General features: G+C 41.8%; 1 protein-coding gene across 1 annotated transcript in view; it reads left to right on the top strand.

Moving 5' to 3' along the window:
• LOC119178219 (acidic mammalian chitinase-like) overlaps nucleotides 1-24,649 on the top strand; it is a 123,443-nt gene that overhangs the window by 91,701 nt on the left and 7,093 nt on the right. Inside the window, exons 5-8 of the mRNA XM_037429412.2 lie at nucleotides 1,663-1,775; nucleotides 2,495-2,624; nucleotides 11,785-11,955; nucleotides 22,371-22,490. Coding sequence (XP_037285309.2) covers nucleotides 1,663-1,775; nucleotides 2,495-2,624; nucleotides 11,785-11,955; nucleotides 22,371-22,490 — 534 coding nt within the window. The remainder of the gene's footprint in view (nucleotides 1-1,662; nucleotides 1,776-2,494; nucleotides 2,625-11,784; nucleotides 11,956-22,370; nucleotides 22,491-24,649) is intronic.

Raw genomic sequence — 24,649 nt, 5'->3', positions numbered from 1 at the left:
TCTCTCATATTCATATGACAGTTTGGGACGTTCAAACCTACAAATCAAATCATAAGTCCATGTCAAGTTAAGTCAAAAGAGACATTCGCAAGTTCAGTCCGTTTGCCGTACCGATTCGCCACGCAGCATGATCCAACCGTTCAGATTTGTAGCCGTATAGATTGTGAATATCCAGTGCACAAAGGCGCACGTTAAACAACCCCAGGTGGTCGAAATTTCCGAAGCCCAATACTACGGCGTCTCTCATAATCACATGGTGGTTTTGGGAAGGTAAACCCCACATATCAATCAATCATTAATCCAGTGCACAGAGCGCTTCACACATATCCACGCTGCAATTCACGGGCCCAGAAACACAGTCTTTCGAATCGCAAATCAGCACACCAGTGCTCCACAAAAATGTTCTTTGGGCTTGCAAATCCATGCCCGATGTCGAGAGGCGAGAGCAAGTGTAGCGCTGTTTGTGCAGCTAAATACACCAGTCTAAATGAGTGACGTCAGAGCCAGTGGCGGTACCAGTTAGCAGGCCTGAAATTATCTAGGTGACATTGTTTAGCAGCTGAGTACCTTCGTCACTAGACCAGAGCGGCGGATAAAACTTTAGTTTGAACTCCCGTTATAGAACGAAAAGGCTTGCTAAAAACTGAAACGGAAGGCAACGACAGAAGATTGTAGGCAATAGTGTAAAGGTAAGTGGTGCGACATGGTAGTACGATCAGACAAAATATGGCAGCATCTTTCTTTGTGATCACAGCAAGTTGCGCATATATATACTATTTCCTTGGACCCTAAAGAACGAAGGATCGTGTATTTATGCTGCGTATTGCTTTCGAAAAAAACATTGACTTATGACGAAACACCTCAAGCCAGCTTCTGTTATAGTGAATGTGACAACGACAAGGGTTTTTCATGTGAAATATATGTTCAATTTTTATTCTACTGGTTCACATAGCCATTTTTATGAGGAATGAAATGACAACTGCTGGAATTCGCTGTATGCATAAATACAGTGACACTGGACATTTCAAGCATGAAGTGGCTGAATAAAGCTAGATATCTATTTAAGCGTACTAATTACACCCTTTAGAAAGTCACATCTTCCATAAAAATATTCTTTTTTTAGTTTAGCGGACCACATTAAACATCATCCTTTTATGTGACTTTGATATTTAGGAAACCTGGATCAACCATAAAAACTCGTCCTCGTGGGTTATTACCCGAAACTATATATTTCTCATTGTGCACTGCCACATTATGTTCACCACCGGTTGGTAACAATAATTGCGCAGGCTACGTGAAACGCAACGCGTCTACAAGTAGTGAACTTTTAGTTGACACTTTGAATTATTTTGGTACCAGAGGGTCGAGAGATAGGATTTGGTGTGAGTAAAAATATACGCCAGCACCTAGTTTTACAAAGCCTTCTAATTGACCAACATTTGGTTGAATAGTGTGAAGGCCTGCGTTGCGTGTCAGAAGTCAAGAAATACGAAGTTTCCAAACATAGCCTAATGAATCTTCTCCTTTGGGGCTCATCACTGTAGTCGTTGCATTGCTTTTTCTTTTTTGCTAGTTCGATAAATCTTTATGCACTATGAATTATGCGAGTGCGCTGAAATAGCTATTCATCGCAAACCTTGTCGCTGTTTTCGACTAACGCAGGAATTCAATATGGAGCTAAAGAATGACTCCAAGCAGCCTCTTCTGCTCTCAGTTGCTTTGCCAGCCAAAGCTTGGCTCCTAGGGGAAATATATCGTGTCCAACCTATCAAGCGGTGAGTAGAAAGAAAAATGCATGGGGCTTTTACCCTGAAGAGGAGCTTACTAAATGTGAAGCTAATATATTAGAAGCGTTACGCTTGTGAACCAGTACAGTAACACAGATAACTTTTGCTGGAGTTTTGCATGACTGTTTTACGGCCACTTTCTAATGAGTTTACGCATTGTTTCTGTAGCGGAAACCTCATGGTGCGTGTAGCACTTCAGTGTGTTCTTCACTACTTCGTGAAATGCTAATTTAAGACGTAGGGGCTACCTCGCAACTGTAATCGTGGTAGGCACCCTATCAGAGTTTGCAAAAGTTTCTATCAGGCTGTGTGTGTTCCATGGAGGGCAGACCTCACGGAATTCTAGGCAATTGTCTCAACGTGGCAGTCGCACGCCGGGCCCATACGCGCGCTTTGCAAGATCTCAATAAGTTGGCGCACCAGTTCACCCTCTGCTGTAACGCAAATAGTCTTCGTGTGTTGACATTAGGCTTGTTTTTCGCATCGACGTTAGAGTGTCAAACATAAATAATTATTTACCTGCGTAATTTGTGTCGCGCCTTCAAGTCCTCCGAGTAATTCTCCTAGTTACCAAAACGCCGAGAAGGCTAAACGAATTTCGTTTGCTTAACTGTCTAGCTCTTGCTCGTAAGATCGATCATGTAGCTTTAATTCATCACTCGTTATTTGACTGCACGTGTCCTCTAAGTTCGTGTCGTTTTGCACAGGTGGGCCGATTTCGTGAACCTTATGACGTATGAATTCAACACATATCACTGGCTGAAGCCCTGGGTGAATCACAATAGTCCACTATTTTCTAGGTCTCCCGCACTTCCGTATTTTCGCAGGCTAAACGTGGTAGGTGCATTTGTTCTGCTAAGATGTTTTGAAAGGAGCGAGTTTTTCAATTCAGAAACAAGTTTTCACGTAGATGAGAAAGTTTACACCTCACTACGACAAGGAATATGTTTTGGGCGTTTTAACCGAACATACTCTTTACGCGTTAGGCGCACGTAAGATAGGTTACACTGGCATATCAACTATGGTATCACATGCAGCACGTCATTCGTATTCATACGTGTGGATGTGAAACGAACGACGTCATACTGGCTATGCTGAACAGTGTCGAGAAAAAGTAAGGCTCGCAACTTGCAGCTGGTGATAAGTCAACCGTAGAACATTGCAACATTGTGACTACACTCAGTGAGAATATATAAAGAATATATAGAATATATATAGAATATATATATAGAAAATATATATGTGACGCTATGATGAATGGGCGACGAAGCCTGGCTCATACGCCATGTTTATTCCATTCTGACTTCTTCCTCCTATACTTCTCCTAACCATCCCTGCCTTCTTACGTTACAGGATTCCCCCTCCCCCCGAAAGAAGTCGCGTCAGACGAACAGAAACGAAAATTGAACATGCATGGCTTAGAAGTGAACACTGTCGAAAAAGAGAAGATCGTTCCATGTCCCAGAAAGTTTCCGTTAACACACTTTAGCTTCACAGGAGAGTGCAGCAGTCCGGTAAGTGCTGAAATTCTGGTGGACGAGGTTGACTGTTGCGTACTGGAAAACACAAGTACACCTTGAACGTGTAAACTGCAGATAACGAAAGTGCTTGTATACTTGCAAAGAGTGAACGTGGTGTGAAGGCTTTGGTGCACCAGCAACATAATTTGCGTAGGCGTCGTGTTCTTTGCCTTGATTGGTACACATGCAGCGCCACCAGTCTGCGTGTTTGTTGTGCAAGACTGATGAGCTGATTTCTGCGTCCTTCCGGAATACAGGGTGTGCTTTTGCGCCTTCTTCGTCGTTTTGTGTCCTGTTGTCTCAACAGCTTTGATTGTAGACTTGGTCTTGATCTCTCCTGGAGAAAACTTGTGCGATGTTCCTTTTTGCGAACCACACTTGAATCAGAAGACTTGTTTGTCTGAAGCAAGACATAATGAATTTGTGTTCGCTTCACATGACTAGCTTGTAGACGCCTTCGTTTAACCCTTGAGTGATCATCCGCTGATGTTTGTGTTCATCGTTGTCCTTGTTCGTATAGCCCTTGGAATCTCTGTTGTTCTTGGATTTGCTGGCATTGATGATGTTGCTGCGAAAAGAGCTGAGGTGGCAGCCCTTTTTGACCATGACACTGACTTTCCAGGCAACTGAATGTGGTGTCGGGTGGGCAGGTAGTAGTCTCTAGGCTGTTGTGCTGCATTTCGGGTAATGAAGATAATGCTTGAGAGTTGATAGATACATCATCAGGGGCTTCTTCTTCGCTGTACACTTCGAGTGGTTCTTGCGCCTGAATGTGGATGGTAGGTTCAGGACTTGGCTGAGTATTCTCCAAGCTCCGCAGCTTTATCCCGACCGTTGTGAGCGTGCTAGATGTGAGGTGGGCGTTGTGAGCGACGAAAGAGCCAAGTGACGGAAAACCAGGAGGTAGCACAATTGTGCTAGATGGAAAGTAAGCTGATCCAAAGTGTGAAGACTGATTTTCCCTCTTCGAGTCGTCATGGGGTTGTTCGGCATTTTCCCCTTGTGTCAGCTGGTTTACCATGAACAAGGCGCTCTTATGACACGAATAGTGACCGTTAGGAGCCTTTGAAGAGCTGCGTCGTAGAAAACCAGGTGGCGGACCATGTATGCGAGACGAAGCATGCAAGGCATCAGTAGGGTGAGCGACGTCTCGTGTCGTATGTTGGTGCCACGACTTTGGAAATGCCGACTTTCGTGTAGAGAAACCTGGTGGAACGCCACGTTTCTTGAGAAATAAGCGTGGATTATGACGGCCGAATGTGGTTGTATGCAGATGGTCGGTAATGAGGAAGTCATTGTCGTAGTCGTTAAAACGGGCAATCATCTCTTCTCTGTTCTTTTGCCATGATTCATCGTTTTCGAATATGTGTGTCAGGTAAAACTTGAATGCCTCACCGGAGAAGTAGTCAGTGAAGTTGGTGATCATTTCCCGTTCCGACCATGATGCAGCGGTTGCGTGGTGCTCGAACAGGTCGAACCAGTCCTGTACAGGTCCATCGTCCTCTGCTCCGGCGTACTTGGGGATGGGAAGGTCGTCTGATCGTGCTGTCATAATGCTGGTCTTGGTGTAGTGTTGACATGTACTTTCGTGGTCTACGTTCGGTCACTGCGTCTTGCTGAGACGTTCGGAGATGGTTTTTGGTTGATGAAGTGGCCGCCAGGTCTTCATCCTGTTGACTCGTGTGACGCTATGATGAATGGGCAACGAAGCCTGGCTCATACGCCATGTTTATTCCATTCTGACTTCTTGCTTCTATGCTTCTACAAACCATCCCTGCCTTCTTACGTCACACACACACACATATATATATATATATATATATATATATATATATATATATGTATATATATATATATATATATATATATATATATATATATATATATATATATATATATATATATATATATATATATAGAATATATAGACTAGTTCAGTAGATCCTCCGTGAGCGGTCACAACGTGGTTTATTTCGACGTTTCGGCCTAGAGTCTGACCTTCATTAGGATTAAAGATACAGTTTGTTGGTGCTCAGCTTTATACAATCTCAAATCAGAGGGCAAGGAAAGAGAAAAAAAGACAGAAAAAAAGAAAAAAAGAATATATAAAATATATAGAATAAACTCTAACGTTTACCTAACTAAGAAGTTACAATAGTGTTTTGGGGATAAAGGCTTGAACAAGAGTTTCTGTGCTTACAAAGACGTAATATAGTGAATTTAGCAAAATGTGTCACAAAAAAATAACTTCTTTCGAGTTGCCCTTTGTAGTAATATTTTGTTTTAATGCGCCACCCTGCGCAGTAAGTGCTGAAAATCGCTCATGAAGAAATGTCTCATAATGTATCTGTTAGTCGTTTTAAGACTAACATTAAGTTGTTTTTCACCATTAGTAACTATAGTAATGCAAAAACTTGTGTAACTTTTTTTTAAGATATGTGGACCCCACACACTTACACAGACTAGAATAATTACTCAGTTGACTTCTAAAGCTTTCAAATTAAGGTCCTAACAGCTTTCTCTTAGATATTCTATGCTTCAATGTTTATTATATTGCTTCTTTAAAGTTGTACCATATACTCTTGGCAATAATGACACAACAGCTTCAGTGGTAGCTCGAAAATAAAACAACACAATACTGCCACATCGAGGGCAATGTAACACAGGTCTGCCAAACGCTAGCTCTGGCCCACCGCGTTGTGGCCTAACAATCAGTAGCCAATATAGAGGGCACATTGAGGCACTCCAAACGGTGCAATGTCTGTAAGCCACAACTTGCACTGTTACAACTACTGCAACCACTACTACTACAACTACTACTACTACAACTACTGCTGCTACTACTACCAGTAATAATAATAATAATAATAATAATAATAATAATAATAATAATAATAATAATAATAATAGTAACTATTGGCCCATATCTGCATGTTTCGCAGCAAATGCCATCGAAAGATGATAGTCTTGCGTCTGGAGAGAGCGAACAAAACATTTACTTGATGTTCTGCGCGAGAAAATTGGTGAACTGTATACTGAAGGCGCTGCGTTATACTGTCTCGATCCGTGCAGCGAAGGCAAACGAGCGCATCGAGGCTAGTCAGACACGAGCGCTATTTGGTAGCTATCATCGAAAACGAAGGAAGGCGTGCGGGCGTGTCTCGGAGGCGACAAGTTGTAGAAGGCAAAGGGATGGGCAAATGCCACCACCATGTCATCCTAGCAAAGCATCGGGAACACTTGCGTTTTCGAGCATCGCGTTGCATTGTCAGCGCAGCATGATAAACGCTACTGTCTTTAGAATTACTTGTGTAAGCCTTATGTATGTATAAAAACAGACATACAAACTATCTACTTTTTCCTATGGTGCTTCAGATATGCGCAATATTTGCTTTTAAAGACGATAGTCTTTCTTGGGATACTTCAACGCAAAAAACATTGGTCTGTATAGCTGTCTGTGCTTTTGTCTGTTTGTCTGCCGTAACGATGCCCCAAACGGCACAAGGCGATACGCCAAACGGCCAGCCACATCTGCAGCGCCCAACAGTATTGCTCAAGTTTCAGCGTCTTTACTTGTGCAATTGTAAATTAAAAGGGAATTATTGCGCATATCTGAGGCACCATAACAACACGTCAACGTATTGTATGTTTGGCTTTATACTAGAGAAGGCACACATAAGTAATTCTGACGACCATAGCGTTAATCATGCTGCGCTGACAGTGTTTCCAATGTTTTTGTAAGAAAACCAAATGGCAGCACCTGCCCGTCGCTTTGTGTTTTACACCTTATCGCCTCCGAGACAAGCGCACGTGTTTCTCCGTGAGCGCGCATGCCTTCTTTCGTTTTTGAAGATAACTGCCAGATAGAGCTTGTGTCTAAGGTGCCTCGATGCGCTCGTTGGCCTTCGTTGCGTGGATCTAGCCTCTGTACTGTAGCGCTTCCACATTACAATTCACCGATTTTCTCGTGCAGAACATCAAATAACATTTTTGTTCACTCTCTCCACACGCAAGGCTATCGTCTTTCGACAAAATTTGCAGTGAAACATGCAGATACGGGGCCAATTTTTAATTGTCAGACACACAAGGATGAACGCTGAAACTGGGGAAACATTGGGGGGCGCAGCGGATAGGATTGGCAGTTTAGGGTATCATTTCGGTCTGTTTGGGGTATTGTTACGGTGGGCAAACAGCCAAACGTACGGACAGAGAGATTAATCTTTTTGCCTCGAAGTATCCCCCAAAAATGCTGTCGTCTTTAATATTAATATAATAGTAGTAATATTAATAATAAAAATTGACCGATCCCACATACAGTGAGAAGCCATGATAAGCGAAGCACGAATGAGGAAGGTTGATCGGTAACTTGAAAATAAACACAACGTTACGAGGCAGACGTAAATTATGCCATACATGACTTCCTTGTCCTGATTATCAAGTTTGGAAGTAACATTCAGTGTGTATACACATTACGGACCGAATCCGTCGCTTCCGTGGCGCACGGCGTATCACGTGACCACACGTCGCGAATTTCTGGCATCCATTCCGGGCCCGTGGTAGTCGCGGACGGGAAATTTCAAGCTCTTTTTTGCAAGCGGATTCGCATGGAACAACGCAACCAATTTAGCTGATAGCGCAATTGCAAGTCTGGCAGAAAGCGCTGATTTTTTTTTCTTGTTTGGGTTCATGAATTTGGCCGTCGAAGTTATAAGGGTTTGGCAACAGGCACATTTTCTTTTGCAGCTAATCTTCGCTTTCTTTTGATCTCTGCATTCACTTCAACTTCAAACTCTGCGCCGTAGACAGAAACATAAAAGTACAATACTTTTTCTGGCGCTGAATGGGCTTTCGACTTTCAGGTTGGTCGCGCCATCTAGACAAACCACGAATAAGCACACTTTCGCATATTATTATGAAATCCGACAGTCGGTAGCCTTCGCACCGTAGAGTTATTGGCTTGCGCTAACGCACATCGAGCTCATGTTCTGCAAACAGCGGCAGTCGATAAGCCTACAGTTCTCAACAAACGAGTACGGCGCTCGGAAACAGTACCAATTTGTCATGTATACGTTGCCGCCGAAGCTCGGGGACACAAACCTAAAGCAGACACAACCATCAGTTGGAGAATAGCAGCGCAAGCAATGCACGACGAAGAGTTAAAAGATTCGAAGCGGGCAGCTCTCGCTTCGGACAGTGCTGACATTTCGCTTCGGACAGTGCCGTGTGGATGTGCTTCACAGCGGGACGGGCGGCGGAACGATTCGCGCGGATATGTACGCCATGTGGATACACACTTACCTTCGTTGTCCGTTCTCGTCACATGATACCTAATTTGGTATATGAGAAGCTAGCGAAACGGTCGGCAGCGAACCATAGGCGTGGCATGTAGTCATGTTGTTTCGTGACACGCATCTGATTACTATGATTACTATGATTACTATGTTTGCACCAGTCACATGCCTTCGTCATCCATTCACGTCCCGTAATAGCAAACTTTTTGTATGAGAAGCTAGCGAAGCGACCGTGAGCGCACCTTGAGCATGGCGTGTAGTCATGACTCATACCTTACTTGACATGCATGTCATGATCTTCACGTTAAAATCTGTCATTTGTGTTTCCCATGCAGTCATGTCATATCGTACCAGTTTTGCAACATTTCATGTGAACAAAACCACTGTAAGAGCACAAGACCATGAAGTGTAAATCTTTACATACACCTCATGTCATGATAGTCATGTTATGACTAGTCACTTATGCTCATCATAGTCATGTTACATCTTACCAAATTTCGTATCGATAAGATTAACAAAACGGACAGGAGAGCTGAAAGTCATAGGCGGCTAAATATATATATATATATATATATATATATATATATATATATATATATATATATATATATATATATATATATATATATATATATATATATATAGATTGATAGATGGATAGATACGCTCAAAGTGTCGCTGATGTACGCTAAGAAATGCTTCGCACATAATAATCAAATGAAGTGCATGACGAAGGAGAAAAAAGAGGGGACGGAGAAGAGAATTCCCAAAGCTTGTAATGTGCCTCCAGGTCATGAAACTGTGACATAGCAGGATTTTAAAGACTGATATCGTAACGTCTGGGTCGTTTCTAGGCCTTAGCTAGGCGGTGCAGGTTGTTTCTAGTCTGCTGCTAGATTTCTAGGTGATGCAACTTTGTTTCCGCGTCGATCATTACCGCTTAGTTGATCTAATTGAATCACTGACATTTGCAGACACGACACGGATGTCCAAACATCAGAGAAATAAAAAAATGGCATCGTATCTTAATGTTTCACTGCACATGTCGTTGAAAGACGATATTCTTGCCTGTAAAGAGAGTGAAACAAACGTTTATTTGATGTTTTGTGCAAGGAAATCAGTGAATTGTATTCTGGAAGCGCTGCGTTAGACAGTCTCAATCCGTGCAGCGAAGGCCAACGAGCGCATTGTGGCACGTTAGGCACCAGCACTACCTGGCAGTTATCTTCGAAAACGAAGGAAGACGTGCGTGCCCACGGAAAAAGATGCACGCCTGTCTCGGAGGAGATAAAGGTGTAAAGCACATAGGGACGGGCAGGTGCAACCACGGAGTCGTCTTAGAAAAACGTTGGAAACACTTGCCTTTTTGAGCACAGCGTTGCACTGTCAGCGCAGCGTGATTAACACTACGTGGTCCACAGAATTACTTATGTGTGTCTTCTTTAGTGTAAAGCCAAACGTACAAAATATTGACGTATTGTTATGGTGCCTCAGATACGCGCAATAATTGCTTTTCAATTGACGATCGCACGAGTATGAACGCCTAAAGTTGAGCAATATTTGTGGGCGCCGCGGATGGGGTTGGCCGTTTGGCGTATCACCTGGTGCCGTTTGAGGCATCGTTACGATGGACAAACAGACAGATATACAGACAGACAGACAAACATTTTTGCGTCGAAGTGCCTCAAGAATGACTATTGTCTTTAATAACATAGAGCTGAAACCTAGCGCTGCCAGCTGTCATGGAACTGCTGTCACGTCGGCGTCAGCGTAGGCCACTTTGGGGTGTTCTCGCAGTCGCCGTTGTCATTCATGTTCCCAAGCTTGACTTCGTTGTACGTACTTGGGGTCTTCTGCACGCTGTTGCCGCTTGGCAATCAGCTGTCATACCTTCTCCGTGTTTAGTGAACCTGTAGTGAGCTGACTGATTTACCTGATTTGCGTGGCGTGTGCCCGTAATACTGGTAAAAAAATAATTTCGCGCTCATTTCTTGATAGGGATCCTTGCAGTCTTCTAGTTTTTTTTTAGTTTTGCACCACACTTTCATATTTAGTATAGGAATGATAGTTTTCTGGTTTGTAGACGAACAAAAAGCAATTTGCTAAACCGATTCACTCTTAGTACTAGTTTTATTTCAGCCAATTTCCCGTGCTAAGACTATGACATGATTATGCCACACGTTTATGGAAAGAAATAAAAAAGTTTGGGCTGGACGGTTGCTGCACATCAGTTTTGTTAGAGCGGTTCTTCATCAATTTTCACCTCCTATGTTTGTTTGACATGCCCCCAAATCTGGGTAAGCGAGTTTCTTGTATTTCGCCTAAATTTAAATACAAGCACCGCAGCTCAGAGATCAAGCCGGTGTCTTTCAGGTGTGCAGCCAATTGGCATAACCATGTCAGCTTTATGTATATGACATGGCTGAGGATTTTTTTTTTTTTTGCTTACGCGAAGAGGCTGGAAAATGTTGAAGGCTGCTGTGCTGCTTTCAGTGTGTGTCGAGTGTAATGTATACAGTTGTGAACTATGACGGAAAGGACATTAAGGTGATACACTCTAAAAAAAACAAAGCACTTTGACTTTTTCAGGTAGTTCTCACAGGCCAAGTATATGACTCTGTTAAAGAAAGGCACGTTCTCTCACTTGTGGATGAATCGACTCTGCCAAGATAGCATAATGAGTCTCAAAGAGAGCTACCTTGCCTCTACTAAGAGAGTCAGATACGTGGTACGTCAGGAATACAAGAAAAATATCAAAAGACTCTCTTCTTTAGAGGGTACTATAGAGCTCTCTTGTGACCTGTCTGTTCCAGGCTGTCTAAGGTGAATTTGTTACATATAAACTCTTCGAAATTGTGAATATGTAAAGATGTTTCACTGGACGCAAATCAGATTAAGGTAGAAGCTCATAACTTCTATGGTGAAAAAACTTGGGAAGCATGCCGGCTTGCCTTTAACGTTTGTGTTGAATCACTAGCTTTTTAATGAAAGTGTTCTAATTTACGTAAACCTCACTACAACTGCATACAGGACTGCATGTGCACACACATCAGTAACGAGAGAAAATGCTGGATTCTTTAGCAACGTGATTGCACAGTTGCTCTTAGAACTGTTTCTAAGCTATTACAGGAGTCAAAATGATCTCAACCGCAATATATAATTGCATTATTTTTTATTCCTGTTCAGGCCTTCAGCGCACAACTTTGGGTAAAAATGGGTATGCCGAAGTCCAAGATCATGGTGGGTATCCCGACTTTCGGTCTTTCATGGGTGCTTCGTGACTCCCATTCCTGGCACATTGGGTCTCGCGCCACAGGACGAGACCCTCACAACGATGGTTACGTCAGTTTCGCAGATGTAAGTATATTGTGAGGCTTATTCAATGTGTGAAGGCCTATGCAATATGAACGTAAGGGATGTTGAGTGTATATACGAAATACATTTCGGAATATTCAAGGATATCAAGCTCATATTTTAAAAAAAGTGAATTCCTTTAGTTGATGTTTGTGACATCAAGAAAAATAATAAAAGAGCAATGAAAGTACAAGTGCAACTGGCCTTGTGGGGCAACTGACAATAAAAATAGGCTTGAACCTGGCATACGGTAGCAGGTAGACTTTGCTCAAGATAAAGGAAGCATATTTCAAGGGTGCTAGGCCTTTCACACTATAATAGATCAGAATAAGTGAATAACGAATAGGCGATTTCACTGGTGTAAGAAGTTTAGAGCAGTATTTTAACGGCAATATGACGCTTTTTTCAGGTGTAGAGGTACACATATTCTAAATCATGGACAGAGCTCTCCTTGACATAACGCTGAAAGTCTTATGAAGAACGAAGTGTCCTAAAAATCATTAGGAAGAGCAGCTCACTAAAAGAAAGAATCAACGCCGAATTTTCCTAATAGCTTCGCCCTCGGATCAAAGACTTTAGCAATAAAGTGGAGATTTCATAAAGCAGTACGTGGAAAGCTTGATACGTAACTTGTTTTGCATCCGTAGCACATGTACGCGCTTTGTGGAGCCATCACTTGACGGCAATACACAGAACTGATGACAAAGGGGTGCATGTGAGATTTTACTGTCTAATTGGTGTTCTAGCGGCTCTGCTTGTGTCATTAACAGATGGGAAAGAGGTGAGCAGACACATAATAGTGATTAGCCTTGCAGCTTTAATTTCACATCAATAACAAAAGTTTGAGGATTCATACGGAAACAAATCAATTACCTTAAACACAAAAAAGTACCGCGTAAGTTTAGTTCACTATACACCTACCTGAAGCTTATGAGGCCTTTGTATTTTAGGTGGAGAAAATTCAGATAAAAATGTCATAAGGTAGTAGCTTTTGCACTAAGTTTGTTCCATTTTTTGAACGAGCCATTGACGCTTCATGTGTGGCCGTTTGTTTGCATCTGCTATGCGCAACATTTATCCCGGGTGCGGCAAACATGTTCGAATATTTAGAATAACACGCGTCAATGGCCGAAGATGAGGGGTTAACTGGCATCATATAAACGTTCCAAGATAAATGCGACTCGTTGCTTCAGGCCCTACTATTCTGTTCTAAGTACTCTGCATTCTGTAGTACTAGTCTTGGTGATTATAAGGTTCAAAAAATGTTTAGTGTTAGATGGTATCTTGAAGAAAAAAAATTCGTCACGTTCCGCCTACCTGGAAGTCGACGTTATGCGAAGCATGCGGAGAGCAGGTGACCGTGCTACAATTTTTTTGTAGAGCGACACACCACGAAATTACAATAAATGTATGTACAAATTTTGCACGCAAAAACATATGTTGAAGAGTTGCAGATGTTTATATAAGCAGTTGTGTTCACTTGCGCAACGATGCCAACTCGAACATGCGTATTAGCAACACCAGAAGCTGATATGAAGCGCCGATTCTCGCGAGCATGCTGGCCCAGGGCACTGGTACATCAATAAACTTCAGCGCATGACAACTAACCACTATTGACGTTAACCCGACGTGACGGCCGCATCAAAGGTGTACATATTCAATGATTATAAAATTGAGTAGACAGCACTGCAACCACTATAGACGTTGCACGAAGACTAGCGTCTATTTGAAAAGTAATTCCGAGGCCTGGGGTAGCTCTGTGGTAAAATACTTCATAGCCACGCAGAATACTTGGGTTCGATTCCAGCTGGAACCCTGAAATTTATTATTTGCATTCGTCTGGTTGACGTTACCGAGGTCGGGTATTTATTAATGCTCGCACGCTATATTTGATCATGTGTGTTCTTGTCGTTCTTGAGTAGATACTAAGTATCAAGGAGATGCTCAGCTTAAGATTACGATCATGGACATAGACAAGAAATTAACTTCTCTCCTCATTTTGAATGAAAAGGTAGAGGGAATAGACAGGTCAATTCAGTTGCTGTCGGATCACTTTGATAAAATTCAAGAACGCTTGAGTGGGCATGACAGGGAAATAAAAAACATAAAATGCAAGATCGACAAACTTGAGAAGGAGGATCCAGCTAAGGGTCTCGCCCAGCTTCAGATTGATTTTGATGACCTCGAGTGGCGCAGCCGACGTCTAAATGTGGAGATACATGGAATTCCTGAGACTGCAGGTGAAAATCTTTTAAACAAGGTAAATGATCTTGCGAAAACCTTGAGTTTGACGGAACTTGCTCCGGCGGATATTTCCGCTATTCACAGGATGGCATCGAGGCCAGGTAGAGAGCGTGGAGTGATCCTTCGCTTTGTCCACCAGGACCTTCGAAATATGTGGTTAGAAAAAAGAAAATCCTTGAGGCAGGAACAAGAAAATGTCTACATAACTGAGAATATGACCAAGCGTTCCCGGGCTCTTTTATTAGCAGCTAAAACCTGGGCTAGGAGAGTTGGCTATGACTTTGCATGGCATTCCAATGGGAAGGTCTTGGTGCGTAGGAAGAGTGGAGAACGTGCGCAGGTCATCAGGTGTGAGGATGACTTGTCAGCGTTGAGCAATTGATGTTAGTTTTTTGTGCTGTTTCTTGGTATCTCTTTTTTTGTTTGTTTGTTTTTACTGCTCTGTAAAATGGATGACCTCGGATATATCGCCCTTCGTGAGTTAGCGAAGCGGTTTGGAAACGTACAAAGAGGTTTTCTCCGATGCTTCCATTTAAATGTACAATCATTGGGAAACAAAGTAAATGAACTCGAGTGTCTGTTTAATCAAATGAAAGGTTGTTTTGATGTTGTTATGCTAACGGAAACCTGGAAATCGGATATTTCAGAAGAATTTGAACTACCTCATATGAAAACGTTCTCTGTTTTTCGGCCAAGTCGTCGAGGAGGTGGTGTCACTATGCTACTTGAAAATTCTTTACCAGCCGTATTGCTCGAAAAGTTTACTTCAGTTACTGCTCATTACGAAATGTTATGTGTTCAGTTTCAAGATGTCATAGTTGCTGTGTGTTACCGGCCACCTGATGGTGACTTGTCTGATTTTTTTGCATTTTTAGATGTTTTCTTAACATTTGTAAATCAACATCAATACACTGTTATATTGGGTGGTGATTTCAATATTGACATGGGGCATGAAAGCACGAGAAAGTGTGACTTTGAAACTATTATTGCATGCAACGGTTGCGAAAACATTATAAATAGATCCACTAGAATTAGTCTGTCTTCGGAGACCACCATAGACTTATTTATCACAAACTGTGATCTGTCGTGTGTTACCTGTGCTGTCCTTACGTATCCTATTAGTGATCACATGGCGATATGTTGTTCTGTAAAAACAGCTGTACCTACGTTAATTCAGAATGACATTCCTTATAGTTATCAGCATGTCTCGCCAGCTGCTTTAGATGCTTTCCGTTTAGAGATTGGCACTTTGCATTGGGACAATGTTTTTTACTCAAATGATGCAAACTCAGCCTATGACGCTTTTTTAGAATCGTTTATTTGTATATACAAAAAACACTTCCCTTATAAACAGCGGAAAAAACGTAAAGGTTGTCGGAAACCTTGGATGACACGTGAACTCTTACGTAAAATAGACAGAAAAAACAGATTATTCCGGAAATTCATACGTACGCGCGACGAGGCGGACCTAATTGCTTTCAAGCAGTTCCGAAATGCCTTAGGTAAAGAAATGAAAAAATCAAAGGAGCTGTATCATATACAAGCATTTACTGTGTGTTCAAAACGAGCAGATGTTTTATGGAATAGAATAAACTCTTTGATGGGCCGAAATCCAAAAACAGAAGAAATTAAGGAGGTACTCCATGACGGAAACTTGGTCAGTGGAGAGGCTATGGTCAATGTTTTTAATGATTACTTCGTTTACAGAGACTTTAGCGACAGATCAACCGCTACTTGCCGAACTCTGGGTCCAGAAATTGCAAACACGTTTTTCTTAGCAGGTACTATCGAACCAGAAGTCCGCACAGTATTTCTCGGCTTAAAAAACAGTCGCAGCTGCGACGCTGATGGCATACAAATAAAACCAGTGAAATATGTTATCGATCAGATCAGTCCAGCACTAACACACATATTCAATCTCTGTATTTCGACAGGGGTTTTTCCTTCGAAAATGCAAACGGCACGCGTAATAGCTCTCTACAAAAAGGGGAACAAGCATAACGTTGCAAATTATCGACCGATATCTATTCTCCCCGTATTTTCTAAAGGTTTCGAAAAAATTATTTTTAGTCGCTTATCCTGTTTTTGCACCAAATATGTCCTAACAAAATCACAATATGGCTTCCAAAAACATAAGTCTACAGAACTCGCCCTACTGGATCAAAAAGAATATATTCTACAACAATTTGAACAAAAAAATAAAGTGGTCGGAATTTTTGTGGATTTCACACAAGCATTTGACTACATTCACCACGGCATTTTATTTGAAAAATTAAACCATTATGGCATTCGCGGGCTCCCACTCATGTTACTTAAAAGCTATCTGGCGCATAGATGTCAATTTGTTTCGATAAATGATTTAGTATCAGATAAGAAAAATATAATTTCAGGGGTACCACAAGGGAGCATTCTTGGCCCTTTATTATTCACTTTATATATTAATGACATAGTCCATATCTCCCCAGAAGTTAAGTTTATTATCTATGCAGATGACACGAGTATATTTGTCACCTCATCATCAGATGTTATTCTTTCTAATAAAGCTAATGACGTCTTACAGAAATTAGACAACTGGACAAGTAACAATAAGTTAAAAATAAATGCAACTAAAACAAAAGCGGTAGTTTTTCATTCGAAAGGTCAACAAGTGACTTTGAAGAATAATATTGTATTTAGAGGCTCAGATATAGAAATAGTGAAGTCAGTGAAAGTACTTGGGGTACATTTCTCCAGTTCTTTGCAATGGGATGACCACGTAAATAATATTCAAATAAAATTAGGCCGGATAACTGGAATACTCAGCCGTATCCGGTACCTCATCCCCAATTCGGTGAAGTTATTGATATACAAATCGCTGTTTAGTTCTTATCTTAACTATTGCTATTTGGTTTGGGGAACAACTACAGAAACAAACTTAACAAAATTACTGAGAATACAGAAGAAAATACTGAGGCTGATAGACAACGCTACAGCTCTAGCACCTAGTGACCCACTGTTTAAAAAATATAAGATAATCAAAGTGAATGACCTATATCAATACAGACTACTACGAGAGTACTGCCTTAGCTGCAAACGCGCAAACTTTTTGTTTACGGAAATGGCGAATCTTTGCTTAAAGGAAAAGGCGTATGTAACAAGAAATACAGAAATGTGGAACGTTCCGTACTTTCGCACTAATTATGGTTTTCAGATGCTTCGATGTACTCTACCGCGAATTCTGAATACTTATATTAGCAAAGGTATAGATGTGTCTCATTTAAGTGTCGCAGAATTAGCGGCTCTTTTTGTTCTATAAACTATGTAGCAAACTATGTTATATGTTCTATAAACTATGTATTTATTCAGGTGCAGAAGATTGCTGCAAGTTTCTTTGTTGTGTAAGCTATGTATCAACTACGTTTTCAGGTTTCCTTCCTTTGTGGCATGATCTTTACGTAAAACAATGTGAAAGTGTATGATATTGTGATGTCCTTCATCTGCTGCCATTGTTCACAAAGGGGGCGGAGGATCCCTCAAGCCGTCATTACGGCTTTTCCCTCCGCCTCCTGTTACACTGTACTGTGACGAAGCAAATAAAGCAATCAATCAATCACCTGTGGCGCATACCAGCATACCAGCGGCACATACCCTTTCGTGGGTATGTGCCACTATTTGATGGGAAGTGTTTGACGATGTACGCGACGGTATTGCGACATTATTGATGTCTTGACGAGCGCGTGATATTTGTCGAACCATCTTGCTCTCCCTAGCTAATTTTGGTTCACGCCAAGTAGGGGGTGACCATGAGAGCACCGAAACGTAAGCGGCTATATATATATATATATATAATATATATATATATATATATATATATATATATATATATATATATATATATATATATATATATATATATATATATATATATATATATATATATATATATATATATATATATATATGCTCAAGGTTTCCGAAGTTGGCTAAGAAATGCTTCGCATTAAAAAAAAAAACTTGTCAACATGGAGCCTTGCCAGCAGTGCTGCAGCTTCGGACGAGACAAGTCCTCTGGTTTTAACGTAGCCTCCAGCGACACACCGTCTGCAAGGCACTTGCTCTGTTCATAATCATCATAATCATCATCATCATCAGCTTGACTGCGCCCACTGCAGGTCAAAAACCTCTAAACCACGACAAGGGCCGCCAACCAACCCGGTCTTGTGCTTTTCATTACCACGTTGTACTTGCAAACTTTTTAATATCATCGGCCTCCTAGCTTCTTGCATCCGCTTCGTGCGTTTGCCTTCTCTGGGAATACTTTCAGTCACCCTGAGGGACCAACGGTTATCTTGTTGACATGCTACATGCCCGGCCCATCTCTATTTCTTCTTTTCTGATTTGAATTACGATATCCTTAACCCCGGTTTGTTCCCTGAACCACTATACTCTGTTTTTGTCTTTCAAGGCTACACATATCATTTTCCTTTCCATCGCTCGCTTCGTTGTCCTCAATTTAAGCTGAACCCTTTTTGTAAGCCTCCAGGTTTCTGCTACGTAGGTAAGTACTGGCAAGATGAAGTTTTTATTTACCTCCCTCTTGAGGGTTAGCGGTAATCTACCATTCATGATATAAGAATGCGCTCCGAGTTTGATCCACCTTATTCTTATTCGTCGAAGTATTGTACTCACATGGTCCGGCTCCGCGGTTACTACCTCTTTGTTCCAAGTAGCAGGCTAGAGCGAACTAGGTTAGGCCGACCTCTCTGCCTTCTAATAAATTCTCACTATATATTCCTGTAGATTTTCCAGCTTCTCGCCACCTATCGGATGTGCTGTTTTCTGCTGAAACTGTTGCACATTACTTTAGTTTCTCGCATATTTCCTTCGAGGCCTAGTTTACTGATTTTTTGTCTCCAGTTGTGTAATCATGAGCTCTAATTCGTCCCCTAAGTTACTCTTTAAAGTAATGTCATCAGCGAGTTTCAGGTTAATAGATACTCGCTATTACATCTCACCCATAACTCTTCCCAATCTAGGGCCCTGAAAATGTCTTGTAAACACGCAGTGAAGAGCATTGGAGAGATTGTTTTTCCCTGTCTTAAACCGTTCTTTGTTGGGATTCTATTGCTTTCTTTTTGGAGACCTATGGTGGCTGTAAGTCCACTGCAGATTTCTTCCAGTGCGAGTTCTTTGATGCCCAGAGTCTGTAGTGCCTGCATTTTTGCTGATGTCTCTACTGAGTCAAACGCCTTTTCTTAATGTGTGAAGGCTGTGTATAGTTGTTGGTTGCATTTCGCGCATTTCTCTATTACCTGATTGATAGTATAAATATGGTCCATTTTAGAATAGGTTGAGCAAAATTCTTCTTGGTCCTTTCGTTGATTGAACTCTAATGTCACCTGAATTCTATTAGCTATTACTTTTTTAAATAGTTTGTACTTAGTAAAGAACGGTCAGTAAGATAATCGACTTGTATAAGCTGATCAGGCGATAATTTTTTACGTCCTTGACGTTTCCTTTCTCATAGATTAGGATGATTTTGGCGTTTTTCCAAGATTCTAATACCCTTCCCGTCGAGAGACACATCGTATACAAGGTGGACAGTTTTTCTAATACAATTCCTCCGCAATGTTTCAGAAGATTTGTTGTTATTTCATCCTCACCAGTGGCTTTGCCTCTTTGCATTGACTTTCCCTAATTACCTTGTCGTTACTGGTAAATTGTCGAATTCCTCTGGGCTATTACTCTTTCTCCCGATATTACCCTGGTTGTTGTGACTTCTGTATGGCTCTCTGTAGAACTCCTCCGCCACCTCAAATATCCTATCAATATTCTTTAAGGCATTGCCTTCCTTGTTTCCTAATGCATACATCAGATTTTTGCCTATGCACAAATGTGCCTTCACAGCTTTTAGGCTTCGTCCGAATTCTACAGCCTGTTGAATTCTCTCTATGTTATACCTTCTTACGACTGCTACCTTACGTTTATTGACTAACTTCGAAAGCTGCACTAGCTCTATTTCCTGGATTGCACTAGAGGCTGTAATGTTTTGTCATCTCTTAGTGGAAGCTTTTATCTTCTGAGATAGTTTGCCAGTGTCCTGTGTAGCAACAGTACCTTCAACTTTCAATGAACACTCTTTGAAGATACAGGTAAGATTATCGTTCATTGTGTGATCGCTAACGTCGGTTACCTCTTTAGTGCCTCGAATCTATTCTTAAGCGAAGCTGTGAATTCCTGTACTTTCGCTCTGACCACTAGATCAATATTTGGTTTATTGCGAATCAATGTTTGTCTTCTCTCTTTTAAATCTAGGTGAATACGAGCAGTTATCATTTTATAGTCACTGCATCAGGTCTTCCCAACTACTTCTACATCCCGTAAAATGCCTGGGTCTGCACACAGAATGAAGTCTATTTTGTTTTAAGTTTCGCCATTAGGGTTTTGCCACGTCCACTTGCGGTTAGCCAATTTTCTGAAGGAGGTGGTCAAGATCCACGAAGTATGACGTTGTGCAAATTCTACTAACTCTCCTCTGGCATTCCTGGAGCCGATGTCATAACCTCCACTTCATGGTCTCCGGCATGTTTCTTGATTTCTTTGGCGTTAAATTCGCCCATCATTACATTATAGTGCGGCTTTAATAATTGCTGATTCTACGTCTTCATAGAAGCGTTCAACTAAATATTCATCATGGCTTGGTGTAGGCGCGTAGGCCTGTACCCCTTCACCTTGTACATTTTGGCAAACCTAATTATGATACATTCCACCCTATCACTGGGGGTATAGTATTCCTCTATTTTGCCAGCGATATTCTTGTGTAAAGAAACCACACCCCTAGTTATTTTCTGTCAACTGGTCCACGGTAGCATAGAACATGTCCATACTTCAGCACTGTATAGGCCTCCGGTGTCCTCCTAACTTTGCTGAGCCTTATTACATCCCATTGAACTCCTCTTGTTCCTTGAATAGGACAGCTATATACTGGCTTCACTAATAGCGTTATAGCGCTTAAAAGGTAACCAAGTTCCCATTCCAATGGCAGCCTGTCCAGACCCAGAAATTCTTGGCATTCTCCGCTTCGTCGCAGGTCTTACCGCTGCCTTGGACGGTTGCTTCGCAACTGATGGTATTTGAGGTTCAAGGGTTACTTGCTGTATTCATGAGAGTTAGTGGTCAAGTACTGCGCCACCATGACAAATTACGCTGTGGTGAGGAAGTGTACTACTGGCAGGTGGTCGCCAAGTGAGGCCGCAGCCCAGACTTTCTCTTTTTCTTAAACAATATTTTATCGCAAGTTTCAAATAAATACACGATGGGTAAGAGCCCGGCTTCTGAATTTGAACCAAACTTAGTATTTAAATGTTAGGCTGCTGCACCATCTCTAAGTAGGGGGTTCCGTTACACTTTCGTAGCACTGTAGAACACCACCTAACCACCTATCAGCTCTCAACTTCATCTGACTTGTAGCTGGCCTGACCTTCGTTTCTTAACTGTGTGAAAAGTAATTGTCTTTTAAAAATGTCCCGGCCGGTTTCAAACTTCTGACCTTGCGAGCTTAGGCCCACTAAGAGCCCTAGATTACCCTTCTTCTCACATGTTTTTTATCACCTAACGTCTTCCTGTCTTGCTCAAATTAGACATTGTTGGTTTCAAAGCGTTCGCAATGTCAAAGTTTTGCTTTTAGAGAGGTCGCAGTTTTACTTTGACGTGTCTTGTCAACTGACGAGTTGAGCGCACATGGCAGTGTTTGCAGCAAAAAGAAATGTGCGAACGTTTGCCTTGGATGTATTATTCCATGCACTCAGATGTATAATAGAGTAAAAAGCGTAATAAAGTAGTGTGTCGTGATTAACGGTAACGCTGACCTGTACAGAACAACCTAAGAAAGACCCGTTAAGGTGAATAGAACCGCCTATACCGTTTCCGAAGAATGTATGTAGCAATGTTGCATATTTGGTTGAATATTTATTTAGTTATATTCCCGTACTTCTATCGTGTTAAGGAGACGAAATAAGTAACTTCGATTGGTTTATAATCAATGGCCATTTTTCGAATATACGGCTGTTAACCATATTTTTAAGACGCAGCTATTTTATTATATAAGAACCCACTAAACGACAAAACAGCTTTATCAACAAAATTTGAGTAGCACAATTTTTTATGTTTGAGGCAGTGACTGCGCAACTTTTCAGGTGTGCTTATTACTGAAAAACGGCTCACACGATGAGTATGACGCCAAAGCCATGGTACCATATATGCACAAAGAGAAGCTGTGGATTAGCTATGACGACAAGCGCAGCGTGGCTTTGAAGGTGAGTTGTCTTTTCGAACAATGATTTTATCTCTAGTATGAGCACCCTAAAACCTTCCTTGTTTACGCGAAATAGGAGCTTCTTGCACTGGTGAAACAAGAGCGAGAGTCAATAAAGTAAAATTGACCTGTGGAGCGTCCTGTGCAACGTCACTGGTGATCGCACCTAGTAGCATACTATTAAGTAAAGTATAACCTAGTTACTCCAAGTGAAAGTGTCCACTGACACTGTGACTGCTCTGCCTGCGCAGAGCATTCAAATACAGTTAGAAAGGGTTTACGACGTTGATTTTTTGAACTTCTCAATGCGTGCTGTGATTGCATACTTCTTTCCAACCTTCTCATATAAGCATGAATATGACTTTCATTCCAAACGTTTCGTCTGTAGGAAAGAGGAATTCCTCTTTTTGTCTCCGCACTCGCACTTGTCTGATTTTGATGACGGCTTGCTTGCTTGTGTTCTCTGTTGATCACAAGTACACCGCTAGTTCACCGTTCACCACTTCCATTTTCGGCAATTTTTATCACGCAATGACGCAAATGTCATACCTGTTTATTTATTTACCTATGTATTATTGCCACACCTCTCATACTAGCTGGCCACATCGTTTGTTGTTGAAAATTCACGTAAATACGAGGGAATACCTCCTGCGTACCACCGACAAGACCCAACAATGTCACGTGCTTTGGTGTCCGTGGCTTCCCAAGGGATCCCACTGACCTCCTCTGAGCAGTGTAACTGACCCCTAGATCAGTCCTCCCATATTGGGGGAAATCATGTTTTAATCATCATAATCGCGAAACAAACATGCATGCGCAAGAAGAGCTTCACGAACATCGGTAAGTGTGCGATGAGAACTAAGATATTCAGACACGTGAGAAGTACAGAAAAAAAAAACTCTGCCCTACAAAACCAGAATATCTGTAAGTTCAGCGCACTGATTGTGTTGTGTGCAGATTTCGGTGAAGCTGTGGTTATGTTTATTTAGGTCAGAGCAGTTAGTGTCTTAATCACTGGCACTATATGTTATCAAGTTGCGCAATAGATGGCGTTTGCGTATATGTCCTTGGGATCATTATAGCTAGATGGCGTTAGTGGTTTTCACAAAATATATGCGGAGGGATTGATGATAAGTGGGGCAAAGCGCCCGCCCGTCCGTGTGTCCATCCGACCAAGCATGCGCTCGTTCGCCTGTTCATTCATCCATATAAGCTCCTTTCTGTGTGTCGGTGCTTCGATGTGTTCGTCCGCGCGTCTATCATTCTGTCTGTCCGTCCATGCCTCCATTCGACCATGTGCCCGTCCGTCCATCCGTCTGTCCGTCAGGGCTTTCATTCGTCCATGTGTCTTCCATGTGTCCTTCGTCCATGTGTCTTCCATGCTACCGTCCGTGCTTCTATCCATTCGTCCCACCGTTGCTCCATCCGTGCGTGCGTCTGTGTATTTTCCGATGCCAGGCAAAGAAACCTTAAAAATTGTCGCATACGTCGATTATATTTATATATGTTTCCGTAACTTGTCTAGCTATAGTACATTCATTGATTTTTCGCTCAATATTCCGATCTTTCTGGTGCTTTTTTACACACCACCGAATGTAAGCCATTGCGCTTTGAGGGCTTCAGAGAACCATTGACAGAAGACGTCAAATATGTTCAAGCTGTTAAGATGTTAGGCATTTACTTTGAAAAAGGAGATGTCTCAAAAAGGGCCTGCGATGTCGTACTTAGGAGATTCACCGATATCACAGCAGCAGCGACTCATTTCAACCTGTCACTATCGGCAAAATCAATAGTCATCAAGACACAGGCATGCGCTTTTGCGTTTTACATAGCACACATTACCCTTCTACCTCTTCGTGTAACAGAACGCCTCACTTTTATAGCGACAAAGGTACAAAATAAATTTTTACAGCTTCTCACAAACCATGGAGACCTTGGTCTCCCTGACATGCCAACATTCGCGAGAGCGCTGGCTGCAAAACAACACAAAAGCTCTTCGATGACGACCACTACTCCGGGTACAGGCTTTTGACGTTCTCGAGCCGTACATTAGAAGGAACTTTCACGGCAAATCCGAACATTGGACCGCGAGCAGAAATCCCGCTCAGGATTTACAGAACTGCCAGTGGCTCAATACGAACAGTAGAAATAATAGGTTCG

The sequence above is a fragment of the Rhipicephalus microplus genome, chromosome 1 (genome assembly GCF_043290135.1).
Source record: "Rhipicephalus microplus isolate Deutch F79 chromosome 1, USDA_Rmic, whole genome shotgun sequence".
In the NCBI taxonomy this organism is placed as follows: Eukaryota; Metazoa; Arthropoda; class Arachnida; order Ixodida; family Ixodidae; genus Rhipicephalus; species Rhipicephalus microplus.
Note: the sequence above shows the minus strand (reverse complement) of the source record. Positions and strands in the feature narration are given on the sequence as shown.